This window comes from Spodoptera frugiperda, chromosome 14 (genome assembly GCF_023101765.2).
Source record: "Spodoptera frugiperda isolate SF20-4 chromosome 14, AGI-APGP_CSIRO_Sfru_2.0, whole genome shotgun sequence".
NCBI lineage: Eukaryota > Metazoa > Arthropoda > Insecta > Lepidoptera > Noctuidae > Spodoptera > Spodoptera frugiperda.
This window is the reverse complement of record NC_064225.1, coordinates 4,981,179-5,003,274: the sequence shown is the minus strand read 5'-3', so window position 1 is coordinate 5,003,274 and position 22,096 is coordinate 4,981,179. Positions and strand designations below refer to the sequence as shown.

The window sequence follows — 22,096 nt, the reverse complement described above, 5'->3', positions numbered from 1 at the left end:
TTTTGTTCCCTATAGCCGTAGAAGTTACACATCCGTTTTAAACTAATTGAGCTAATAATTGTTGCGGCTTTTCTTCTAAATTAAATGAATAAAAATAGCTTAAGGTTAATCAGTAAATTAAAAATTATTGGTGGATTTGAAAAAAATGCGTTTTATACCGCCGTACTCAAGAGTCATTTAATGATTACTTAACCCAGTCATTAGCAATTGTTTTCGGAATAAAATCGTTACTAAAGAATAGTTTAAGTAAGATAGACTTTTAATTTAGAACAATTAATTTTTGCTACAGAAATAAAAACCACCCGACAAAAGGAGTTAATCCATAACATTAATGTTTCCTTATGTCCTTCGATAATATCCCTCATTACAATATCAACGGACAAACTATAAAACATACATTTTACTGTTTAAAAACTATCTTCGCAAACTATTATTGTGCTAAGCCGTATTTACTCAGTACTTTGAAGCTTAACAACAAATTGACTAAAGTGTTGTAAACCTCCCAGGTTGAATAAGTATCAAGCAACGGTTGGCGAAACTAAATACATTTCAAATGCCATAAAAACTGCTATTTCCATATAATATTATTTACATATAAATTATATTATTTCGGTGACTTCAATCAGTATGTGACTTATTATTAATTATTATTCATTTATTAAAAGGCTTCCTGCACTAATAATATTTATCATTTTGATGCAACTTCTCCATCAATCAAGATTTCGAGGTTGTGGTAGGTTTCCGTCTATCAATATTCGATGCACATAATTATGTATTAAAATATTATTTATTTGTCTCAAAAGTTCAATGTTTATTGTCATTATTTATTGCATAATGTTGCATCAACTTTTATTTTTCGAGTAAATTATTTTCATTATTTTAAGATATACAATGAGTTTCAAAATGTTTGCTCTGTTTCAAACTAATTTTATTAACAGATAATTTGACGTATTTTTTATAAGGAATGGATGTGTGTTATGGATGGCTCCCTAAATACATCGAATACTCGACCTGCGCATCTTACTCTCACTTGCTATTTTGTGACAGTTCACAGCCTCAGTCACACAGCTTAGCTATTATATCTTCGTAGCATCCATCCACCACTCCAAACACCCATCTGACATATCAGTGATACGAAATTCACTAAACATAGACCTCCCTTATACCTGCGCTACCTTCCTTACATTTCAAATGGACCAATAAAAGCCGATACATTGAATCAATTACAAAACGTAATCAATTTTAATGTAACCATGGCGCCACAGACCACATCCACACTAAGTCGACCACAATTTTCGACAACCCGGTCTATATCAAATGCATCTAAACATCAGATCCGATTTTCTAGTTCGATGTTTACAACTATGTTACAATTTTATATCGTAAACTTTATTTCCTTTTATTATTGTTCATTAATTACTGAAGAAACTTGTATTTGAATGCTCATAAAGATATTTATCGACTTATTAACGGTTCCTATGTTTTGTGTGCGCACAAATACGTTGAGAATTCGTAATTAGAAGCAAATCACTGTTGAATATAAATTGGACACACAGGTGTGCGTTTTGCTTGTGTGGATTAACGTAAAAGATTATGATGTTTTAAATGCAAAAATGCTAAATTTATATTATATTTCGACGAAATTATGTAGAGTTACACCAACAAAGCAGAATATTGAAATTGGGGTAGAGCTTTATCGTATAATATTTTGTCTGGGAGCAGTACCATTAGTATAAGTTTGCTTAACGTTTAAATTGATCGAAACGACGTTCGACGCTCTGATTGGCCGACTCGAATAAACCAACAAATCAGAGCGCCAGAAGCGTTCTCGTTTGGATTATTTTAAATGTAAGGCAAACTCATTCTAAGGGCACAGGTCTTTTAAATCTTGAAAAATCCAAATTACAAGTGAACCGAAAAGGTATTAAAATAATTTTAAATGACAACAATCTTCAATTAAATAAAACAGTTTACTTCACAAAAGATTTAAAGTAAATTGATAATTCTCAAAAAGTCGTATATCTCACAAATTTCGCCAGTGAAATTTAAACCTAAACAGATAGAAAATTTGTTACATTTTGCCTTTTACTTCTTTTTCGACAACATATAGGGACACCACATATGTTCTAATTTCTTATTGCGAATCTTTAAAATTTCTTCTTGTGTCAGTCCGTCTGCTCGTTTCTTGTAGGCTTGTGGTTTATACATGGTGGCATCACCGTAGGTTACTGGCTTACGAATCCAAACCACATCGTAGTCACCTCCTGCAAATTCATATAGACAGATATATTAATGCTATGGATGACTATTATTTCGTAGTAGTCCGGAGGTATGTATATTGTAGGTATAAGACGCCCGCTTCTCATGCATGTAAGGCTTGGACACCTACCAACGGCTAGTACCAATGTGACTTTTGCGAGTTATATATGTACTTTCTAAGATTATAGACACCACTGATAAACTGTGAAGGAAAACCTCGGGAGGAAACCTGGACTTTAAAATTTGTAATTATAAGTTTTAAAATCGCCAACCCGTATTAAGCAAGCGTGGTGATTAGTGCTCAAACATTATCCATGTGAGAAGTAGCCTTTGGTCAGCTGTGGCCACTTGTAAGCTGTTGTGTGATGTAAAGTTAAAGAAATGGTCAGTGGGTAGCCTTAGTGGCAAATGTGTAAGGATATTACAACTTAACCAACTTTCTAAGCCTTCTTAAGGACAAGTTTGTTGACAAAATTAAGATCAGTCTACAGATATCATTATTTGTAATTCTCAGTCATATCGTAAATTTTAGAATCGGATTCGCCCTCTACTGTTTAAAACCCTAGTCGCTATACGTAATGAGACAAGTAATTATGTAATTCTACTTCATATGCGATGATATTGGTTTTAATGAAGACTTACTGTCATAGTTATCAATTATATCTGGCCTAAAAGTACCAGGGGTGTAGAACCTCAGTTTTTTAACAGCAGCAGCATATTCGGGACAACGACACCGATCCATTCATTACATAAAATCACTCGAAAACACACACGACTTTAAGAAAATCACAAAATCTGACAAATTGCTTTCATTTTACAACTGTCATTGTCAAAAATGTCATTCGGTTTTATTTTCTTTTTTTTAAAAAGAGGTTTTAATTGTTTTTTTATTGTCACCAAAGAGTATGGTTTAGTTACTAATTTAGTTCGTTCTTGTTTGTTCGCCCCGGTTATTTATATTTGAAGTAATTTTTAATTCAGTTTTTTATGTACTTCATTATGCTTTTATGTACTTTATAAACACAACAATTATTTTTATTAATTTGTTTTATTAAAGATTTGACATTTTTATTTTTGTTGGTAAATCAGAATTTAGCTTAAAAGTCTGTTTATCGTGTCCCGTTAGATTACGTTTAAAAAGTTGTGTTATTTTATATGAAGTTCTTGAGATAGAGATTTGGTTAAATAAGGCGATTCAATTACCAAAGACTTAGATCAGTTCCAGACTACTCATATGTAATGGGAATTTAAGTGTTACCACTTACTGATTACCACTCAACTTATTAATATGATACCTTGAACACTATTTGACACCTAAAAGTAAATTAGCACCAGGCGAGATAGCAGTCAAACGTCGATCCATCAAATTTATAAAAAAACCTGGATTTTAATTACTTAAAACTAATTCATCAACCATTCCATCTTCTCATTATGCAGACACCAAAACCGTAAACCAATATCAATTTCACAAAATTGAATATCGAACACTGACCACAGTACCAACAAATCCTTACAAAGTAATAGTAGTAAAGAGGTTATATTTAGGGTCGTCCTGACACCTAAAGGACCATCAGAAGTATGCAACAGAACCATTGCTCCTGTGCCCTAATGCCGGTGCAATCGGCGGTGTTGTAAAATCAGTCACATGTTGTAAAACCCGCCATAACTTGCGCGATATACTGGCTGTACGGGAAACGAGAAATAAGAAAAAGTATTGGATCTGGGTAAGTGCGAGTTGGGCCCGATTGTCGAGAGTACTTTACTTGTAGAAAAAATTGTACCAAGTAACATAAAAAATATATCATTTATAACATAACGTAACTCCTTTTTAACCCTAATTACATGTATAGTAGGTACTAGGTAAATTTACAATGTGACATTCTTTACTAGTTAAGTTATGAATTCCATTAATCTGGGGTGAGCCCATAATACTGAGCGTACCGAACAAAATTTTTAAATTCGAAAACAAAACCTCTGACTCGTCAATTCGCTTACCATCATAAGGTGATCCGTCTGCTCGTTTGGCCACTATTCCATAAAAAACACTCAATACATACTTTGCTCAATTCGGGAATCACGGAGCAGTACGTTCACCATTTGATTTCAGTTTCCAATATAGCTAAGCATGCGAACTTCGACAAGACTCCTACAGTCGTACATCCCGTTCTTACCTCCAGAGTTGCGGAACCCTAAAAAAAAGCGAACTTTAACAACCGACTGATTGTAAAACTGGAAGCATATTAACGTTATAGCGATCGACGCGTGCAATACTCGTACGCATCTCTAAAATAAATGTGTTCCACGAATTTACATTACACTAGCTTCGATCCCGTCTGAGTATCCAATCCGTTCTTACTACTTTCTGCTTTATTTTCAGAAGTAATTCTTTATTGTTTGGTAAAGAAGAAGTAATTCTTCTCAGTAGTAGCACGGGCAAAGTATTACTGGTTATTTTTTTGGCTTTACGAAAATTTCTTAGTAGTAGCACGGAGTCTGGAATTGGGCCCAGTATATGGCAATAGGCTCACCCTCTATTACATAGGACTTAAGTATAATACAAATGATAATTAATCCTTGATTAGGCACTTTTGAAACGTCAAACTGAATTGTCTGTCAGTCTATCTGTCAGTGAAGTTAGGTGCTATACCTAATGCGCTCTAACAAGGTGCGGCTGACAGATTCAGTAACGTTTCGTATCACTCTTGACTATTTGCTGCGATTTAAAAATTATGCCTTAATATTTTAGCTGTATCACATTCGTATTATGTTAAATCATTCGGATGCGTAGTTAATTAAATTAAAACCAACCGGAATGTTCTAGTATTCAATTAAAATCTAATGAAATGAAAAATAAAGTAAAGTGTTATGCGTATAACGTAAAGCCATAGTCGTGTTTAGTGATGGGATGTACGGCTACGATGGATAGGTAGTCGATGTTTTTTTAGAATAAAAAACGAAAATCGTGCGTCGTTCAATTATCATTCTTAAAAAACCTTTAATTATGTGGGTAAATCCACTGTAGACGCGGCTCTCTCTGCCCAAACCAGACAGTGACATTATCTGAGCAGAAATATGTAGTAGGCATTTTTCTAGACATTTCCGGCGCCATTGATAATGCGTGGTGGTACTATTCCAACATATACAAACTAATATATCCTTGTTTTCTTCACGGTTCTGTAAAACTGAAACTCTGAAACACCTCATGTATTTTTATATTAAAATCCTATTTATTTTGACAAGTATATACACGTAGTTAGACTGCACAACTAAATAACACACACATTTAATAAAAAAATTCAAGAGAATTAAATGTATGCTGCGAGTATCGATAGATAAAAAAAGATTTTTCTAATGTCCATCCCTAAAGAGAGACGTCAACGTCATACTGGCATCTGTCAGCCGCACCTTGTTAGAGCGCATTAGGTATAGTTCCAAAGTGTAGCTTCGTATGGAGTAGAACGAAAAAGAAACTCCATGGAAAGACAACTGCCCAAAAATCATGGCACAATAAAACAGTGGATTGGACATCCAAACCTTTCACTTACCTAACGATATGTAGTAACATTATTTCATCATATCCCAAGCTAGTATCCCGTGAAAAGGTGGTAGTTCCTTGGTCGAGCTGGCCTATTCAAGTAGCATAAAGCAGCCAGACTCCACCATCGACCGTAAAGACTGCACATAATAACTATATCAAGTTTTATTGTCACTCGTCTTTAGTGGCCCTAATGCACGCTAATCTCAGCATATACAGGAAAATAAGTTTTATAACATAAGTAATAGGTACCGTTTTTAAATAAAGTCATTTCTGCGCTAGGATGAAGTTTTATGGCGTTATACTTTATGCGATTAGCTTTATTGTACGCATTTATTAAAGAATACTTTGCTGTTTTTTTTTATTATTTTGTTCGCCACTTTTGCTTCTGTATGTCGTAGTAGTATAGTTAAAGCCGTAATATAGTTATCTCCCTAGGGATATAATTATATACCGTAACATAGGTATACGAAAATGATTCTTTACTATCTTACTAGGAATGTAGTCATAATACTGTCGAAGTTTACTGATATAGTTATACTACTATATAGTGAAATACATATTAATCTTATGTGACATAAATATTGATATGGGAATATGGGAATTAACGTATTAGAGTATAATTTTTATACGCTAAGTGTACAAGAAATTCCGAGAATTAAAACTTCAATAATACCTCGGTCTGACGTCAGTCAAGGTCGCATTTATTGTAACTAGTGGTCGCCTAGTGGTCGAAATTCAACCATATACGATTTAATTTACAATACCACTTAACATACGTTCAAGGATAATTTTTGTAACTCAAACTCAAACAAACTCTTTTATAAAACTCTTTTCATATGAGACGTGAGAATATCATCGCAATGTCTATAGATTTTGACGTTTTGTCAAATACGATCAGATACTATGCATGTGTGTGTAATGTTTCATCAATAAATATTGATTTAATGTACTTTATAAGCATTATTTTTGAAAAATATTAGCGTTTTGCACTTCTCCTACACATAAACTATAACCTTAACTATAAGTGTACCAAATTTTATGCTCCTACGTCCGCGCAATTTTCGTAAAAAGCGGTCCAAAGTTTTTGCATCACGTATTAATATATAGATTAATCGTTAATTAGGCACTATTGAAACGTCAAATTTAATAGTCCCTAATGGACTATTAAATGTCTGTCTACCAGTGAAGTGAACTAGGTGAGAGCTTTCAACCACTTGAACACTAAAAGCTCATCAATAATTTCGACTATTGTTTTCTCGGATCACCCACGAATTAAACACAAAAGCAAGGCTTGCTTGTATTCACTGGACGGACGACTCTGTTGACCAATAAAATATGATCATATAACTAAGTGGACGTGTAAAACTAAGTGCTTGAACACACTTACTACAAAATATGGCGGTGCATAATATACGTTCTTTATTCCACAATAACTTCACATAGACGAGCATAAAATTTGATGGCAAAATATAAGACTTATTTAACACTAGCTTACCACCTGCGGCTTTACTCGTGTAGAATTTATCAGGTTTGACGTAAATTGGTTCTACCAAAATTGATATACAACAAAGTAATTAAAAAAAATTACCCCACACTACGATTTTCTCCTGTGTCGTAGGTGCAAACATACAAGTTCTCATGCACATAACACCCAGACCGATAACACAAAGAATTGCTCCGTGCGGGAATCGAATCCGTTACACGTTGCACGGCAGCCAGTTGCTCAGCAATTTCGGAAACAAGTAGCCTTTTTGTTAATCATCCAATGACTCCTCCCGCCTTGGGTGAATCGAGAGGGAGTGTCAGACTATTGCTAACTTAAACCACCCCGTTTCTATACCTGCTTCAAGTAGGAGTCCCGGCAATTAGTAATATCTTCTGTGGCTCCAAACAATAAAGTAAGCTCCCTAATGATAGAAAACAGATTTTTAATATAATTGGTACAGTAGTTTCAGAGCACAATACAATAATGAAAACTTATTTAAGACGAAGTATTGTGAAGTTAAAGTTTTAGTAATATTTGAAACAAATTGGTGTTGGAATGTTCACTGAAGAAGATTTAAGTATCCATATTATTAATCTTAAGCTCTTTACGGTCATAAAAATTGCGTAGCAGTGCTAGCTCATATAAAGATAATTTCCTCTTTTTTCCCATTTTTACATACATTTCGTTTTAGAACTAAAAGAAAAAATCAAAACCCAATAATAATTCTTAATATTTTCTACAAAATAAGCTATTTGTCTAGTATTCAAAATTCTCAATAGAACTTCGCTAGATACATTAATCGCTCAAAGACCAAACTCGAACAAATGACTCCTTCGTATAACTTCTATTTTCAAACTGTCAAAATAATATATTTCGAATATATTTAAGTGCTGACGCGAATTGGCAACGTCTGTAGGGCTCAATATCATGGTTGGAATTGGCGCGAAATTAAAGCTACCGGTATTGTGAGATTGAATGCGCATGCGTGCACGGCCACTGCGGACTGGCCAGCTATAAAACGAGCGAGACAGATGATGTTTTAACAGTATGAAATGAATGTTTTTGTTCTCTTTTCTTTAAACGGTTAAGAAGTTTTGAATTTGGAGAAGATTTTAGAAAAGGATAATGTGGTAATACAAAATTATTGAAAAACGCTGTTATCCTGTCTCTATTAAATATCTAATTCGGTCAATTATGTCTTTTTAGGGGGGAAAATCATCCAAGGACTTCTCCCACCTTGGGCGAGTCGGAAGGGAGTTTCAGACTCTGACTGAAAACCACCCCACTCCTACTCCTGCCCTTCGAGCCGGAGTACATTTAATAAATTTTCTGCCAAAACCATTACATGGATTGTGGGTTCAACATTTCTAAATACCTTTTCTTCTTACAATTTTATTGTTATAAGTAAAAAATCTCTTTCACCATTCACAGCAAATTATAACCATAGCTATTAATGGAGCTTTTTACAAAAACACCCGATACTACTAGTACATTATCCCTAATACAGAATACTTAACCACGCTTATTGTAATTGCATCCGTATTTCTAATCCCATAACAGATCCATAAATGTTTTTATATCTGAACCAAGTAACACGGCAGCTAGCAATTTTACTGCGAGTCGCGCTTTTTAAACCTTTACGATCTCTTCGCTAAATGAGATTTTATCAGTGCACGTTTTTATTTGGTCCTTTTGCCCCGACTTTCGTCTCGGACTCCGGCGGAAAGTACCTTAGGACCCTTTGAAAGTGATCTGCGGCTCGAGATTGGTCCTAAAGTTATTGGTTGCTAAAGGATCAAAAGACCACGACCGACTTATGGTTTTGTATTGTAAAAATTTATTGGTTAAAGACATCTTTTAGAAATGGTGTTAAAGCATATCTAACACTTTTGTTTGAGTCAAGAATCAAAATCCAAAATCTGTTGAAATTGGTTGCCTAGTTTAGATTTTAATTAAGATATTGTTCTAGTCCCCTAGAAAAATGTAATACACGAACAGGCAATCAATGGACAACAACAGACGACCACGGGCTTCGCAGAACTCATCGACACCAATTGACAAAGGGAGATCACCGTGATTGCTACTGTCAAACTAAATGAAATTTTAATAGTTACCTATAAAGTATAAATTAGCTTGAAAAACTATACAATCATTACGAGATGCGGCCTGAAAGAGGAATCGTAAAGCAAGGGAAGTAATTTGCATCCGTGCCTTGCGGTGGACGCGACAACACCCGTGAAATGGTGTACAGGCGGGAGCGGTTACTCTTCAAAGAAAAACGTCATAAACTGTAAATTACAGCAGACAAATTAGAACGCTAATTTTATTAGCATTAACGCTGTAAACTGCTTGGCAGCGGGCGATTGCTTTATTACTTTATAATGGGTTGGGTTACCAGTAGCGGTTGTGTGCGCAAGGATTTAAATCAGGTTGCGTCCAGTCGCCTAGAATTTGATTTGGGAACATTAAATTGATTGATTTTCCGTACTGATGACGTATTAGTATTGTGGGCTGGTTTATAGCTTTAGTAGTTTTTGATTTCATTTCATTATAATAAATCGGATTATGCCTTAAAAGGATGTGTAAATGTTTAGCGGACACCGCGTTCGTAATTTATGTTTCCGCACCTGGTGAAGTCTCATTTCCATATTTATAGCAAAAAAAAATTGCTCTTCGGTTCTTTAAAGAGATAGAAAGAGGTGTATGGGACTCTTACTTTTTGCGGTTTCGTCATTAATTTAGTTAATGGATTATTGTCATCATTGTAATAAATAGTCCACTCATAGATTATGAGCCTTCACGACATGAAATAATTTGTTATTATCTCCATACTAAGCCGGTGGGCTGGAGATCGAAAATCAAAAGGTTTAGTTTTATCAGAGAGCAATGCTGCTGGTCTCATACAACACTCACGAGATGATTAGGGGTGATACCAATTATTTTAACCAGTCATCTCATCATAACACTTTAGAAATAATACTATCATCAAACATCATATTTTTCTTTAATCTCAAATCTGAATGAATCTACACCCTCTAGCTTGTCAGGCACACTAACGATCATTGGAACAGAGAGAGTTATCAAATCATTACCATATTCGTTTCCATTGAGAAATAAATCTTGTTTTTTTTAAATATTAGATAGAGGTGTGAAAAATGGTCCTTTTGGTTTGTTAGTATCATCTGTAATCGGCGTGACGGTGTTTTTATGATGTTGATGACAGTATGGTGCTAATGATTTATTTGTAGCTAGGCTGATGACTTTTGTGAGCCACGTGTAAGGAAGTCATATTCGTTACTATTTATTACTCCATTCTACAGAAAAAAATCAAAAGGTATATCGATTTAATCATGGGTAAAAATATCTACTAATAAAGAGCACCTCGCCCTATCATGCACTTGTGCATTGGTTAGATCTAACGTCATCTAGGGAACAATGACAAGCCACGCCTTAATGCAAGCGTTGTCAAGGTTAGATTATATCATTATGTTTATTTAGAAACTAGGTTATGCTAATAAAACAAATAAAAGTAACGTCACGCCTTCCAATCCTCGGAAGACCACTTATGTTATAGATCCTGTGTCATAAGGGTAACCATATTGTCATACACTAAATATAATTGAAGTCTTCGTGCTTTTACTGAAAATTTTATCAAAAAGAATATCCTTGCCTGTATCCTGAGACCTCTTACTCGACACTCGGCTTACAACGCAGTGGGTGTGAAATACACATGTCATTTTCCCTACTTGGCATAGAAACAAAAGCTTATATTTTAATCTTAGTAATAAAAAGAACAATTTATTTCATTTTGGCATAATAAATTTAGTATTTCGAACCAAATAGAAACACAAATATCAGTCGGTCCTTTTAATATGCAACAACAGTACAGCGATTAAAATAAAAACAGTATCAAAAGTAATAAAACAAACAATATCGTATTACTAAACGAATATTAATCCATTTTATACGACTTTTAATTAATAATAAAATAGACAAGAACCTCATTTCTACAAAATTAACGACGGACAATAAATTTCGTTGACATATCTTTAGATCTAAGTTTTTTTAAAGATGTCTTTACCGTAATTGGGCTCCGGATGATATGAATTTGGCAATCAAATAAATATTAGCCTGGAATTGGGACAGGTGGAGTCCCGAAATTAGGGTAGCTCCCATTGTAATTGAGATGTGAATGTTATTTCTGATTAACTGCGAGGGGTTGGCTTGATGGTTCGAGTTCATTTTAGTATGAATTTATGTGCGAAAACCGGTTCTGTTTTGAAAGATTAAGTAATTATATGGCTGGATGAAGACTTACTCGATTTATACCAAAGCTGATTATAGGATTTGAAAGCCATTAAGGCGAGATGATGAGTAGTTACAATTTAACAGTAACTACTTAAGAAATCGATATAATTCAGTGATATAAGTTAAACTATGTATAAAAAAGTATGCGGATATAAGGACCACTATAAAAAACGTAACTGCAGTTTTGTTGTCATAATAAATATTATTTAAGTTGTTGATCAATGTTTAGAAAGGTAGTTTAATATAGTATTTATTTTAGAATTATCGTAAAACCAGATACATTTGTTATCCGTTTATAACACTGCATCACTTGTAGTTCTGAGCTAGTTTACAGTTAAACGTATTTGCAATTTATTTGGTGTTAAGGCTACGTTACAATCAACAGATTAATTCATCAAATTAGATAAAAACATTAATATTCACTATATTATAACTTAAACGGAATATTTACCATGTTTATTTATCATGGCGCTTGCAACAGTGCCGAAATATCGGAAACTCATAGACATAAAAATAAACATGGTAAATATCCCGTCTTAAGTTGTTGCGTTGCCAGCCTTTTGGGGGTTAGGAATTTAAGGGTTGTTGGGAATCGGGGATTGGGAAAATTGGGAAGGGAGATAATTGGGCCTTCGGTAACCTTACTCACACAACGAAACAAGCGTTGTTTCACGTCGGTTTTCTGTGAGGCCGTGGTATCACTCTGGTCGAGCTGGCCCATTCGTGCCGAAGCATGGCTCTCCCACACTTAAACAACATTAGTTCACACGGAATTCCCCATTACCAATGTCTCCAAGCACAAATACCTAATCAGTTGCGTGCAATATTACCGCCATCGTGCGTGGAACATCACCGTGGCAGTCGATGGACAATTAGTCGCGCTTCACGACTTATTATAACCGTTTAGATCCGAACAACTACTGAAATGTTGTGCCCAATAATCACTATTAGGCGCTTCCTTTGATGTCTTGATGTCCAAAAAAGTTACACGGTAAAGTATGAGTCATTGTATTGGATAGTTCGGTAAATTCCGTCTGTTGTGATGTTGTGAATAGGTGTTGCAAAGGTATAGGTGATTCTTGTGAGATTTTTTGTCTATATAGGTTAATTGGGAACTTGGTCCTTTGGTACAAGGTATTATGCATGTACAGTTTATTTATTTATTTCAATTCTTACGACTAATAAGACAGGTAATATAACCTAATGCGTTAGTGAGGCCTTTAGTGTATGTTCTATGTAATAAGGGTAAACCTATAGGTAAAGGTAGGCGATAGGATATAGGTAATAATAATATCTCAAAAGTTTTTAGTTCGATTTAGAAGATTCAAAAATGCAATTAAAACATACTTTGATTATGCCTAACCAAAACTACTTTTAATTTTCGAAGATACCGTTTGTTATAAACCGATCCCATGTACCAGGAGAACAAAATAACAGAAGAGTATATCCAACAGGTCAGGCCGGCGTCAACCAATTGGGAGGCGTCTTCGTAAATGGCCGCCCGCTACCAGACGTCGTTCGGAAGAGAATCGTGGAGCTGGCCATCATGGGAGTACGGCCCTGTGACATCAGCAGACAGTTGCTGGTCTCACATGGATGCGTCTCCAAGATCCTGACGAGGTTCTACGAGACTGGCTCTATAAGGCCAGGGTCTATTGGAGGCAGTAAGACTAAGGTGAGTGTTGATTCAAATTGGAGCTTATTGGCAGGTGGTAGGATTCAAAATGCAGTAAATGTTAACATTATCGTATTCTATGTTACTTGGCGTGTTCAATCAACCCAATCTTCCCAATTCCCGATTCCCCAACAACTTTAGCACTTGTAACGCTATTAGTATTTCAAGTGTTCATGGGCGGTGGCGATAACTTACTATCGGGATACGTCTGCTCGTTTACCGGATATTCCTTAAAAAATCAAGCCTTTGAAATCAGTCTAGATCAAAGATGGATCTAAACCGTCGGTAGCTTTAGATTTCCGTACAGGTAGCTGACAAACATATACAAACTACAAATGTAATATTTATAACCTCTAATATCAAGGGTGACTTTAATCACGAAACATCGTAAAAGACCAATTATTGTCAATATAAACTTATTTTGGTCCTTTTGCTCTTCACTGCAATTATAATGATCTTTCCTTATTTATTTATTTTTATTTTGGCGCCGTGAATCTAATCAGAATTATATTCAAGAAGTAATAAATTACTATTAGGTATTGAGAATAACTTACCTATGTATTTTTTTCAATGTTTCGATATTTTTAGTAGTGTAGTGTTGTGGTTAGGTAGGTAGGTTAGGTAGTTAGTGTAGGAATTCTCGTCAAGGCTTTATTTGCATGGCTTTATATGTATATAGGATAGAGTAAAATACGGACTATGTAAAACATCACTAAAGGAAATCATCGGAAATAAAATCAATACATAATAAGATTTTTTTAGGATACTTTGTCATTTGAAATTAATTGGTCAATTGAATAATTTTTAATCATATTTGTGGCTAAAATCGTAAAAAAAATCTAAGAAACCTTCCATAAACGTTATAGTTGATCAATAAATCACACTAATTACGGTATACTCTCTTTTGCTAATGGCGAAAATTATGAGCATGCCGTGCGCACCGAGCAATCAGTTTCAGTTAAAATTATACTAGTAATTATAGAACGTAACATGATAATTATTTATTAAATACCCTTTTACTTTTACATGCGATTAATCTTACTTGCTCTCATTTTGAATTTTGCCTTAATTAAATTGGTATAGAGTACAAAATGCAAATTTTATCATTTACTGAAAGGGAACTGTAAAAATAAATGACATAGCATTATTACTTTGACTTGCCCTAGTCTTGCACATGCTGAACTGTTGTCCATTTCAACACAAACTTAAGAAATGCACTCATAATTAATATGAACATGTATGAACGAAAAAAAAAAAATGGAAAGAAATGATTGAAAAATAATTTTGTCGACTTTGCGACTCAAAACTCAAAGGAGGGTTTTTATGAATACGGTTGAAAAAAACCATCTTGTTGTCCTTATACCTAGTTACTGAAGATCTGCATACCATAATCTTATTTGTCATTCTCTTTATCAGACATCATTTTAAACGAGTCAAACAATTAAATTAACCACAAAAAAAGGTCCTAGATCTTCCAAAAACTCTTAGCAAATGTCGAAATAAAGGGTAAAAAATGTAAATCAACAGTGTTGTCGGTCTGTCCGTCTGTCGATCGCCGGCGAATCGAGCGGGTCACGCCGCCAATCACCAGTAATTATAAACTATAAAATTTTTAACCGGCACCGACTTTCGGCTTCTTGAGATGGCCTTTCGACACGCCCGTACGGCGCGCGATCGGTAGGGTTAAGCGGGGTTCTGTATCGAATTTTAAATGGTTGAAATTGATTTTGGAATTTCGATTTTATGTTGATTGGTTATTCACTTGATTTATTTTATATGACCATGTTTATTGCGAAGGTTTATTTTTAAGCAAGTACTTACTTTTGTACTGGGAAACGCATAGAATTGTAATATTATTTATCGACAAAATGTTAAAAGTCATAAACTAAAACACCAACGCAAATTATCTAGTAAAATAGACGACAACAGAAACTCAAACTTTTACAACAAAATATATTCTTACCAACACAGAAAAAATATCTTCACAAAAGCCAGAATTAAAAAGTATAAACTTCATTTTCTATTCAACGCTAAAACTTAATTCCTAGACAAAAGTACAGTTGGGAAACATAAAACGTTTTAGTATCAGCCGAACGTAACCCTACACCAAAGTCCGGTAAGCGTATTCAACACCGACCTCACTAAATTCGGTACGCCAATAAAACAACCATTTGTTCTTCCACAAACGGATGCCGACATCAAAAAATTGATTACAACAAAATACTTCGAAATCACCGAATACTTTTATTGACGGGTTATGGGAACACTTAATTGACTACTAATCAAGGTGATCAAACGTCACGTATCACTCGATTCATCGGACCTACGTATACCGATTATAATCGGTACATCGATACATCGATATGACAGTGATCTCATCTCTAAAATCGGAACCAATTGTGAATTATGTAAAACGTTTTTAATTTTTTCTTTCCTGATAATTATTTTGCGTTTCTTTTTAAATTATTTTATGGTTATATATAGCCGTTCTCTATGTTGATTGAATAAATAATGGCAACTTACATCAATATTATTACGAATGGTATTGTAAATTGGCAATATTTGTTACTTTCTAAATGCGATACAAAGCTCTAGAGTTATAAATTCTCATCATATTTGAATGGAATTGATTGTCCTGACTTAAGCTAATTGGATTTTGTAAATGCAATTTACTTTCTCTCTTTTCAAAGTTTAAATTACGTGAGAAAAAGTTGTTGGTAATTATGAAAGTTTATTACCGAAAATATTGATATTATTCACTAATAGGCAGTTTTTTCTACGGTACGATCTGATTCTTAATGGTGACTGAGATGCGTTTGAATAACTAAGCGGGTAATGGATTGGGGTCTGATGTCGCCACCGCACACAATTTGCGTGGGACGATACATACCAACGCTTTATCTTTCCCAAATCAAAATCAATTACGAAATGCAAAACTTCGAAACTAATTTAATTTTATAAAAAGATTAATTTAATTTATGTGCTTCGTTTACACATAACAAAACATTTTATATCAATTGAATGGAAAACTTAGAGTTGGCACGATGGAGCTTCGGACTACCTAGCGGGTTTACCGGGGCTCCTGATCGAAAAGCAGGAGTAGGAACGGGGTTGTTTTTAGTCAGTAAGAGTCTGACACTCCCTCTCGCCTCGCCCAAAGCAGGAGAAGTCATTGGATGATTTTCCCCCTTAAAAAAAAGTTGGCATTTCACGCATTCACATTTCTTAATTAGACTTTGTTGATAAACAAAAGGACCAAATAACCAACCTCATTTTCAATTGCACAAACGACAAAGAATAAAAAACAAAATAACGAAATTCTTTTTTCAAATCATCAAACGTCAGAAATCACACAGACATAGGCGCCATTAAAACAGTGCGATAACCTCAGCCAATTAAACACTATCAAAATCAGACGTATATAAATGAACAGTAAAGATTTCTCTGTGAAAAATCGTTTGATTGGACAATTTGACCAGCCTTGGGTTTTAAAAGGTTAAAACAATATCGTTTGAGGCACCTTGAAGTATTACGACCCTGCCTAGCTTGTTGTGGATTCGTATTAATTGTTTTTACTTGTAAATGTACTTTTTTAAGAATTTCCATATATTTTGTGGAGAAAAGTATCTGGTCCTTTTACAACGGCTCTTTCTAAATATCATAGTTAAATTTAATACCTAGTCTATATTTTTTTACATTGAAACAGTATCCAATTTAATAATGTTCAACTACGTAATTCTACTTACCAACACATAATGGTAAAAAACTTGGTCCTATTTTGGTCTTTTGATACGATTTGGAACTGAGAGACTACAGGTGGACATTTAATTCTCCTGAAAAGACAGAATACGTCTTATGTAAAGGACTACGTTATTCTTTAAAATTGTAATTAATTACACTTCTTGCATCTTACATCCGAAATCGGCAACATAACAAAAACCTTTAACGCTTCATATGTCCAAAAAAGCCTATCTAAATACCAAAACATCATAACAAATTTCTAAAATCGTAACGCAACAAAAGAAACGTGGAACGCATAAAAAAATATGTAGTACCAACGTACAATCGTACAAATTTAAATAATTTGACCAATTCAAATCACTAGTGTGGGAAACCACGCTATCGTTTATCGATAGATATTTTTTTCCAACAAATATTTACCGTTATTACTTCACTTACGAATAGCGAAAAACTCGGGATAAATGCTCGATTAAACCGTGGAGCTATTATAAAATTACGATACGCTTTTTCTAACTTAATTGCTGATCACTACAGAAGCATATTTCTATAGTTTTACCGGCTCGCTGAGCTTCCATTTTTAATTAAAATTTAAGTTGTTACGAGCGGAGCCGGCGTTCGTTAATGCTAACTGTTTTTCCACACGAATGTTATAGGTATCATACGTAATAGTTGGGGCACTGAATGTTAAACAAATGAATCGCTTTCAAGACTAGCTTCTAGCGTTTATTGTTTTACTGTTAAATGTAGGGTTGGTTGCTAATCTGTCTTTGCGAATACGAAGTTTTAATACTGATTTTAGGTTATGTTCTAATTTGAAAATGGTCTAATAAAGTTGGTTTTTTGGAACCTTTACAAACTTTTTTAGATGCTATTAAATTATTTACTAAAGAATAAACTTATCCTTATTTTTCTAATTATTTAGGATATTGTTTTGCTCCTATTTTGCGATTAATTTTATCTTTAACGATTTGATTATTATGAAGTTCGAGAAAGAAGTCTTCATAGTTAACAGGAAAAATAACATACCATTTTCGTACCATAAGTAGGTAATATTTGTAAAATGAAAGGTCAATTTAATTTAGCTTAGGACACAATATTTTTAATGGTTCAAAAAGTTGGAAAAAAATAAAATTATAATGAAAGCTACTTAATTTTTTTCATGATTAATTTCATGTCTTTTTTTAAGGTCATCATCATCTCCTTCATCTCCTTCTCCCACCTTTGGCGAGGCGAGAGGGAGTGTCAGACTCTTACTAACTAAAAACCACCCCGTTCCTATTCCTGCTTTTCGAAACAGAGCTCCGATAAACCCGCTAGGTAGTATCTAGTGTTATACATATTTATTAAACAAATACCTAAAGTATAATATTCTGCGCAATAAAAAAAACTATCTTAAAGGCGTGTTCTACAGCAGAGGAAAAACACGTTGAACTTTTTTCTAAATTCATTTGAATACATTTTGTTCATCTATTGATCTTGTGTGATGGATAGCATTTTATTGATTTACAATCGAGCGACTGTTTTCCGTGGGATCAATACTAATTGTGCTCCATCACACCACTAATCGTCGGATTATGATAATCCATCATAAAACCGTGGAATAAAATTAATGTTGAAGTTTGATCCAATGGTATTGTGAGCCAAGTGAGGCCGCTGAACAGTTAAGGAAACTAGTTCCAATTTTTGGGACAGGAAAATGACCATCAACATCAAAAATCCGTGACAGTCCAATGATGGTGTATCATCATACTCTAGGATTGATCTGCAGGCCTATTGGCCACACCTGAACATAAGAGTGCTTTCAACCAGAGATGTGCTATGTAGCTATGCTCCGAAGATGTCATAGCCAAGTTTTGAAACTATGTGACCGTTTTCACTGACACTAAGCTATGTAGCTGGGCAAGGATGATGCACCTCGAGTATGCGATGTATAGGGAAGCCAACTATAGACGAAAGCACACATCCATATAAAAACATAGTGAATATGATTGGTGAAAGCGCCAAATGCATCCACAACAACGTAGCATAGCACTTCTCTGGTGGAAAAAGATATATCCACGTTTTCTTGTTAGACGAGATACAAGAGACACTCCGAATGAGGATAGTTTCTGTTTAAAAAAGTTTTATACCAATCGAGCGCAAAATCTCAGTAGAAACCTCAACAGAGCCATACATGAATTTTACGGTGCAAAGCCGTAAGCCACCAGGAAATCTATTAGGAATCCACCTATATCGGCATAAACGTACAACACATATATGTCGAGATTAACATAACAACATGTCAAGAGGAAATTTCATACGATATTTCTAAACGGTCCATAAAGTGCTGTGCACAATTTTATACCAGCAAATATAGTCATTAAACTTACAATATTTATACGACAACTCATTTTATGTCCAATCCACATTTGTCATCGAAATCCTTGCACTACGGGTGCGCAATAAAAACTGCTCAACATAAAGCTCAACATAAAGCTCAATTTAAGTGTGGGAGAGCCATGCTTCGGCACGAATGGGCCGGCTCGACCAGAGTGATACCACGGCCTCACAGAAAACCGACGTGAAACAACGCTTGCGTTGTGTTTCGTTGTGTGAGTGAGGTTACCGGAGGCCCAATTCCCCCTTCCCAATCTTCCCAATCCCCGATTCCCGAACATAAATTCCTAACTCCCAAAAGCCGGCAACGCACTTGTAACGCCTTTGGTGTTTCAAGTGTCCATGGGCGGCGGCGATTGCTTACCATCAGGTAATACGTCTGCTCGACTGCCGGCTTGTTCCATAAAAAAAAAAAAAATAAAGGTTAACCCTTCAACCGCAGCTCACCAACTAACCAAGATATTTTGCATGGAAACGTTCACATATAACCCTATCTCCGGTTTATGACCGCAAGTTATGATCTTTATGATCGATGGCCAGTATTTATGGCCAAATGACCGTAATTAGTGGGGCCGGGAACCACCGGACTTTATGGCTGGGCGGCGCGCGATTGAACGCAGCTTTCACACAGAATTTTAGTGTTGACTTCGAATTTGTATTTGTTCTGCCTTGAGTATTTTTGTATATTTATTAGCGGTATATTATAGTTGTAGTTGCTCCGTGTTCATTTGGTTTTATATTCCTACTGTATTGGGTATTAAGAGGTTAGGGAAATTGGTCTTTAGATTTTTTTTTAGCGTTAATACGTCTGCGTTTGGTCACCAACCCGCTTACTGCTAGAACGGCGAAGCGAAAATGTGGCTCTGGAGCACACAGACTTAGAAAGTACCTATTCACTCTGACCTTGAAAAGACCCGAGTTGTATTTCTCATTAAAAATGCAAGCCGGCAGATTGTTCTATTTCTACTATCTGCACGGATTAGGAACGTGGATCCAAACCATTTCGTTCACACCCAAGGGAAGTCCGCTCTATAGGGATAGATGTAGGAACATCGGTAAGTAGTAAGCAAAAGGTTAACGCTACGCCATTGGAGAATGTCGTGTGATACACCTTGGGTGTAGTGAAGGGCAGATGACATGCGCTTCACGAAATGCAGAGAATCTTAAAACCATCCGGGTTTTAAGATTACATACCCATGTTCAAGTAGTGATCAATCGTACATAATATGTTCATATAGTACCTTCAAAGGAAAATGAAGGTTAACATGGGTATTTTATTAAATTGTAAGTCATATTTTACAGTAAAACTACACCCTGTTTAAAAAATATCAAGAATTTTACAGCATAATTATGAAATTAATCCATTTTCTTTCGTGATTGCAAAATCTCAACAGAAAAACAAGCTAGAAATTCCTTTTCAACCACCAAAGAAATCGAAGGATTTGATAATACACGTGAGGTGTATGTGTGTTCTTTGCTATAAATGTTAGTTCCAAGCCATTTACTAGTATATTCCACAAATCGGACCGTTCACAGCAAAGCGAGTATATCTAACCCGATTGCTTCACCGACATCGTATGGAAATCCGTCCGGTAATGAACGGTTTGCGCAAGCCATGTACCAGTACATACAGATGTCGCGCAGAAATATTTGTTACCGTGTCTTAGGAACGATTGGAAGAGAGGAACGGTTTTGTCATTGAGTATTGATGTTATAGGTATATAGCTTGACAATGCAACTATAGGATATTTATAATATCTTAGCTGTTTAACTATCACAAACGGCAGGGCGCCACCCATATATGGTTGATATTCCACTAATTCGCACGAAGCGATTTGCTTAGAGTTTCTTTCCGGAGTCTATGTTTCCTGCAAAATATAACTTGGGTGTTTTCAAGTCCCGAGTTCCAGGTTGTTCATAGCTAGGCGTCGGCCACTTCATCGCTTACCACTAGGTGACATGGTGACCAAACATTATCCTATTAATTATAAACAAAGCTGTGTTCTTGGATAAAGAAGGCTCTGATTATGTGTAAGTAGGTAAACAAATACTAACTTATCCTTATCAAAATTGCCACGCTCAAGTGACGAGTCTTCAGTCTTGATCAGGTCTTTATGAACGTGCTTAAGTTGACCTAGTATTACTAGAATTAGGTAGCAGCACTAGACTCATAAATAAAGTGATGGAAAAGTGGGGGTTACATACAATTTACTAATTGACTAATTCTTCTTAAATATGTTAAATATGTTTCTGTCTATTTACGTAACGACTGACCCTATAAATACATGAACAGTACCCCTTGGTACCCTAGCACAAATTTCTCTGTCTCAAACTTCATTACCTTTCCCAAGCTCCAGATTTGCACTGCCATTGGTGAACTGAAGGTGTGAGTCATTGTTTACGACCAATTAGGAAGCTTGCACACATCTGCGAACTTCATTTATTGGACATTTACTGCAGGACCGTTGCTCTAATATACGAATCGTGTGGAAGCTGGAGAAAATTCATTGTTGTCTCGCGTTTGCTGGTTCGTGCGGTGAAAGGAGACTTTAAGTCTTGTAAGTTTGTGAAGAAAATGGCTATTGATACTTCTTTTTTAAATATTTTAAGTTTGTTCTATGTACTGCCTTATTGAGAGATCACTAGTGGAACGCCAAGTAAAAAATTATATAAGTTTTTCTGGGGTGGTTAAAGTTGAAGTCAAATCAGGTGA

General features: G+C 35.1%; 1 protein-coding gene and 1 long non-coding RNA gene across 2 annotated transcripts in view; one reads left to right on the top strand and one right to left on the bottom strand.

Moving 5' to 3' along the window:
* Positions 1–22,096, top strand: part of LOC118279398 (paired box pox-neuro protein) — a 63,639-nt gene that overhangs the window by 24,242 nt on the left and 17,301 nt on the right. The window contains exon 3 of the mRNA XM_050698431.1: positions 13,046–13,266. Within this exon, the coding sequence (XP_050554388.1) occupies positions 13,046–13,266 (221 nt within the window). The remainder of the gene's footprint in view (positions 1–13,045; positions 13,267–22,096) is intronic.
* On the bottom strand, positions 1,952–3,116 carry LOC126911401 (uncharacterized). Its single transcript, XR_007705950.1, has 2 exons — positions 2,902–3,116; positions 1,952–2,264 (listed from the first exon to the last, which is right to left on the bottom strand). It is a non-coding gene; the product is annotated as an uncharacterized LOC126911401 (long non-coding RNA).